The sequence below is a fragment of the Myotis davidii genome, unplaced genomic scaffold (genome assembly GCF_000327345.1).
Source record: "Myotis davidii unplaced genomic scaffold, ASM32734v1 scaffold962, whole genome shotgun sequence".
Taxonomy (NCBI): Eukaryota; Metazoa; Chordata; class Mammalia; order Chiroptera; family Vespertilionidae; genus Myotis; species Myotis davidii.
In genome coordinates, this window is record NW_006295559.1 from 4,730,189 (window position 1) to 4,735,249 (window position 5,061).

Genomic DNA, 5,061 nt, shown 5'->3' on the forward strand with positions numbered 1-5,061 from the left:
TAAAAATGTATTTTTTTAAAAAAAAGAAGAAAAGCCCTGGCTGGTTTAGCTCAGTGGAATAGAGCGTCAGCCTGCGGATTGAAGGGACCCAGGTTCGATTCTGGCCAAGGGCACATGCCTGGGTTGCAGGCTTGATCCCCAGTGGGGGGCGTGCAGGAGGCAGCCAATCAATGATTCTCTTTCATCATTGATGATTCTATCTCTCCCCTCCCTCTCTGAAATCAATAAAGAAATATATTTAAAAAAATAAAAAAAATAAAAATGTTATATGATGTTTTAATTCAAGTTCACACTAATCTCCCTGTGAGATAATAACCTTTAGCTAATTAGATGCTAAATACAATGAATCTACCATCAAAATTATTAGGGATTCTAGAAATGTACACTGTATCTAAAATAATTACTTTTTGGAACTTTCTATAAATTTCCCAAAACCATTAAAAAAAACAACTTTATTCTTGTCATGATTATTTTTTTAAAATTATTAACATTTGTTACTGATAGCAGTATGCATATCAGATTCAAAGTCAATGAAATGTTAAAATGCTTACATGTTTTTAAAATGTTTATAAAAGTAACATTTCTTAATGATCCTATTCAATATTTAAAGGTAGGGAAGGGGGAGGGAGGAGAGGAAGAGAGACGAGAGAGAGAGAGAAGAGAAGAGAAGAGAAGAGATGAGATGAGATAGGAGTGGACAGACACATTATTCACCTTTCTTGGGACACCATTGAGGTGAAGTTTTACCATATACTTTCCACATGGATTATACTCTGGCTCACCATCCTTATTCTGAGGGTAAATTATGCTTTTGTAAAGAAAATAAATATTACCAATTAATATTCAATAATGAAATACCAACATTAATATTTAACGTAACTACTATGCAGAATATTATAGACATGTGCTACTGTCTTGACAATTTGATAAAAATAAACATGAGAATATTTTTCTATAGTAGGCCTAGAAAAAAAGTTCACCCTAATCAAAGTGCTTTTTTTCATGTAAATAAATGAATAAAGTATATTATGAGATCATACAGCAGGGCATAAATTTCAAAATATTCATGAAAATGCTCAGTGTTAAATTATATACTCTAATAAATTTTCTATTAAGAGGACATATTTTAAGCCAAATAAAATAATCTACTATTGACCCCAAGAAGTAAAGAATATTTCAATTAACCACAACTAAGGCAACAAACTACAACTCAGACAGAGATAAAATTAAAACAACACTGGTAAAAGTTATACAAAATTATCCAATAAGATACTTGTAAAAACAATCAGTATCAATTTTCTTTCACACATTATTTATATGTATGATGTTTATCCAAGATGGCAAATAGCTTGAAACTAAAGTCTGTATCTAATTCACCTTTATACTTTTAGGATTTAACATACAAAAACCACTCAGGAAACGTTGTATTGAAAAAATTCTGACACTTAGTTTTTATAATAAATAATTTTAAGCAAATAAAACTTAAAAAAATATCCCCCCCACAATTTCAATAACATTTCTTATTCGAAAGCAGTTCCAGTCAAAAGAAATGTTATTTCATATTACATATATTTTATATTAAATGTTAAAGAGTAATTTTAACATATTTCACTTAACATCTCCAAAATATTCTAATTTTACAATATAAAAATTTAAAATATTTTGCCTATTTCATATATTTTTGTGTGCTAAGTTTTCAAAATCTGACTCATTTTACTGTATATTCATAGCCCATCTCAATTCAGACTAGCTATTTTAAGTATTCAATACCCACATGTGGCTAGTGGCTATCATACAGTACAATCCTATATAATAAAAGCCTAACATAATTAGTGTCCCGTCATCCATTCAACTAATCAAAGTGTAATATGCTAATGATATGCTAAGGATGCTCCACTGCTTACTATGACGTGCACTGACCACTAGGGGGCAGACAGTCGACTGGTTGACCAGTCGTTATGATGTACACTGACCACCAGGGGGGCAGATGCTCCGACTGGTAGGTTAGCTTGCTGCTGGGGTCCAGCTGATGGGGACTGAGCGAGATGAGATGGGCTGGACACACCCTGGAGCCCTCCTGCTGCCCCTCCCCAGCCGGCCAACCTCCCGCATCCTCTCTGGCCCTGATCATGCACCAGTGGAGTCCCTCAGCCTGGCCTGTGCCCTCATGCAATCCGGGCTGAGGGACCCGGACTGCGAGTGAAATTATAAACATGACTTAATTTTACTTTGACCAATTTCATTTATTTCAAGACACATTTATTCTTCATATATTAACTACATATACATACATTCTTACACTGTTTTAGCAAACTTGTTCACATTCACAAATCATCTGCTTAACACATAAGGGCCATAATATTCTGAGTGATACACTCTCGTTACTTTCTAAGCCAAAAAGGTCTACATTTTAAATTTCTATTTAAGACAATTACATGAAAAGGGCTAAAGAAACAAATATAAATTTTTACCTGGTAATCAACTTCTTATTAAATCGTCTTTCATAAGCTGCACTAATAGCCAGTGATGCGACAAAGGAACAATCTGATACTATTGTCTGTTAATAAGAATCCATTAGTATATTTCATTCATTCATGTATCAACATTTCCACAATATTTAAGCATTGCACCTTTTTATACTAAATATCTTTACTGCTTGAGTAGGAAATAAATAGAAATGCCATACTGCCAACTCAAATTTTGTTCAAATAAATCTTTGAAAAACCAAATAAACTATTTCAATGAATTTAGAATAATTAAATATGGATGATGCATTCCTTGCATAAATAAAGGCATGCCCACTGTTTTTCTTTCTACAATGTTACTTTATTTTTAAATTGTATTGGGGTGACACCAGTTAATAAAATTATATAGATTTCGGGGGTACAATTCTGTAATACATCACCTGTATATTGTATTGTGTGTTCATACCCCAAGCTAAGTCTCCTTCCATCACCATCTATACCCCCCTTTACTCTCTCCAACTTTCCCCACTCCTCTTTACCTCTCATAATCACCATACTGTTGTCTATGTCTGTTGTGTTGTGTGTGTGTTTTCTTAATCCCTTTACCATTTTATCAAGTGAATCATACTTTTAATGTGGACAAAAAATTAAAGGTATTTAAAAAGTTGGTTTATGACCTCTAAAGATGAATCCTATATAATAAAAGGCTAATGTGCAAATTGTCCCCTCGGGAGTTCAATTGTTCCCATGAAAGGCAGTGACCACGAGGGGGCAGCACAGAATGAAGAAAGGCCCTGATTGGCCCTGACTGCCAGTCAGGCCTAGGGACCCTACCCATGCACGAATTTTGTGCACTGGACCTCTAGTATGTATATAAAAGATTCTTGAATCATAGTATTTCAGGATCATTATTTTATACTAATGTGGAAGACGCCTGTGATTTCATTGCAAAACTTAAAGTTTGCAATAAAGCCATATTGTTGTTTCAACATTGAAGTGTTTTAAGTAAGCCCAATTTCTATCTTTTCTATTATCTTATCAACGGTAAAATTCATATTCTCAACTTTCTAATCTGCAAGCATGTGTCCATAAATAGGATCTATATAAAACCCTGTGACTGCTCAAAGTAGTTATTCACACTTTTATTATCTCAGTATGTCTAAATCAAAGTGTGCAGAATAATTTTTCCAAATATACTCATGCATCTGAATATGTAATAAAAACTTAAGAAAAAAGTCAAATCTATATCCAAATTATTTAAAAATGCTAGCTTTCATATAAAATTATACAAAACATATACCTGTTTTATGCTGAAACTGGACACAGTATAAATCATTGTAGGATTGTTGCTGAGGTCTTCTGGGCGTACCCACTTGGAAAACATAGCTTTTTGTTTAGGTGATAATGGTAGCTTGCCCAATCTATCACTGAGGTAATAATAAAAATCAAAAAACAACAATAATAAAATTAATCTTAAACAATGATTCAAAACCAAAATTAAAATTTCCTAATTTTTTTTGTATAGTGCTCCTAGCTATATTTAGGTCATCCTAAAATAATTCTCTGGTTAAATCGGGCTCTTTACACTTAACCATGAATCCAGTCAATCTGATCATCTACCCCATTAAAGAAAACAAAACAAACCACAGATACCGGCAAACAGAAGTGCAATTTAAATGCATTTATGCTTATTTTAAAGATATGGTTATATTCAATAAATTCAGTTTTGATAAAATGAAGCCACTAACAACAATATAATCTGATTCATTAAAAACGACCTAGGAAACTACAGATCTTTTAGGTCTTGACAAACTCTTTTCTGCAAGGCTAACAATGAGAGTATCTAATTACTGAATAATAACCATATGCCAGGCATTATGCTAAAGTACTTTACATACATTACTCATTGAATCCTCAAAAACAATTCTATTACAGCAAGTATTTTTGGAAAAGGCTTAAAGTGATTAAACAACTTGCCCTGGCCAAACAGCTAAGAAATAGCAGAACTGGCTTTTTCTTTTTTTAAAAAATGTTTTTATTTTAGAGCAGGGGGAGGGGGGGCAGGGGGGGAGAGAGAAAGAGAGAAAGAGAAAGAGAGAGAGAGAGAGAGAGAGAGAGAGAGAGAGAGAGAGAGAGAGACACAGAGGGGAGGCCTCCCGCCTAGTGAACTGTGACCTCCTGGTTCATAGGTTGACACTCAACAACTGAGCCATACCAGCCAGGCCAGAACTGGTGCTTGAATTCAGGTCTCTGGTGCCCAATTCACCATTCTCCTCCATTACCCTCTATTCACCATGTGTTGGCAAAATATACTGCATTATTTCTCTAAAATTGATGTAGAGTACTAAATAAAAATTATCTTTCCTCAAACCTCTTCTAGAGCAAGGGCAACAAATCTTTGGGTTTCAAAAGATTTCTTGGGCCCTAGCTGGTTTGGCTCAGTAGATAGAATTTGGTGGTCCCAGGTTCAATTCTGGTCAAGGGCACATGCCTGGGTTGCAGGCTCCGTCTCCAGGAGGGGGGAGAGGGGGGGGCAGAAGGCAGCCAATCAATGATTCCCTCTCATCATTGTTGTTTCTTTATATCTCTCTCCTTA

At 34.5% G+C, this 5,061-nt stretch overlaps 1 protein-coding gene across 7 annotated transcripts in view; it reads right to left on the bottom strand.

The window, feature by feature from the left end:
• Positions 1-5,061, bottom strand: part of CAPN7 (calpain 7) — a 43,616-nt gene that overhangs the window by 21,171 nt on the left and 17,384 nt on the right. For all 7 annotated transcript variants that reach the window (XR_001514981.1, XR_001514980.1, XR_001514982.1 and 4 more), the window contains exons 7-9: positions 3,766-3,892; positions 2,472-2,557; positions 715-808 (exon numbers count right to left, since the gene is read on the bottom strand). Coding sequence is in view for 2 of the 7 variants with exons in the window: in XM_015568109.1 (XP_015423595.1) it covers positions 715-808; positions 2,472-2,557; positions 3,766-3,892 (307 nt within the window). In the remaining 5 variants the exon portion in view is untranslated. The remainder of the gene's footprint in view (positions 1-714; positions 809-2,471; positions 2,558-3,765; positions 3,893-5,061) is intronic.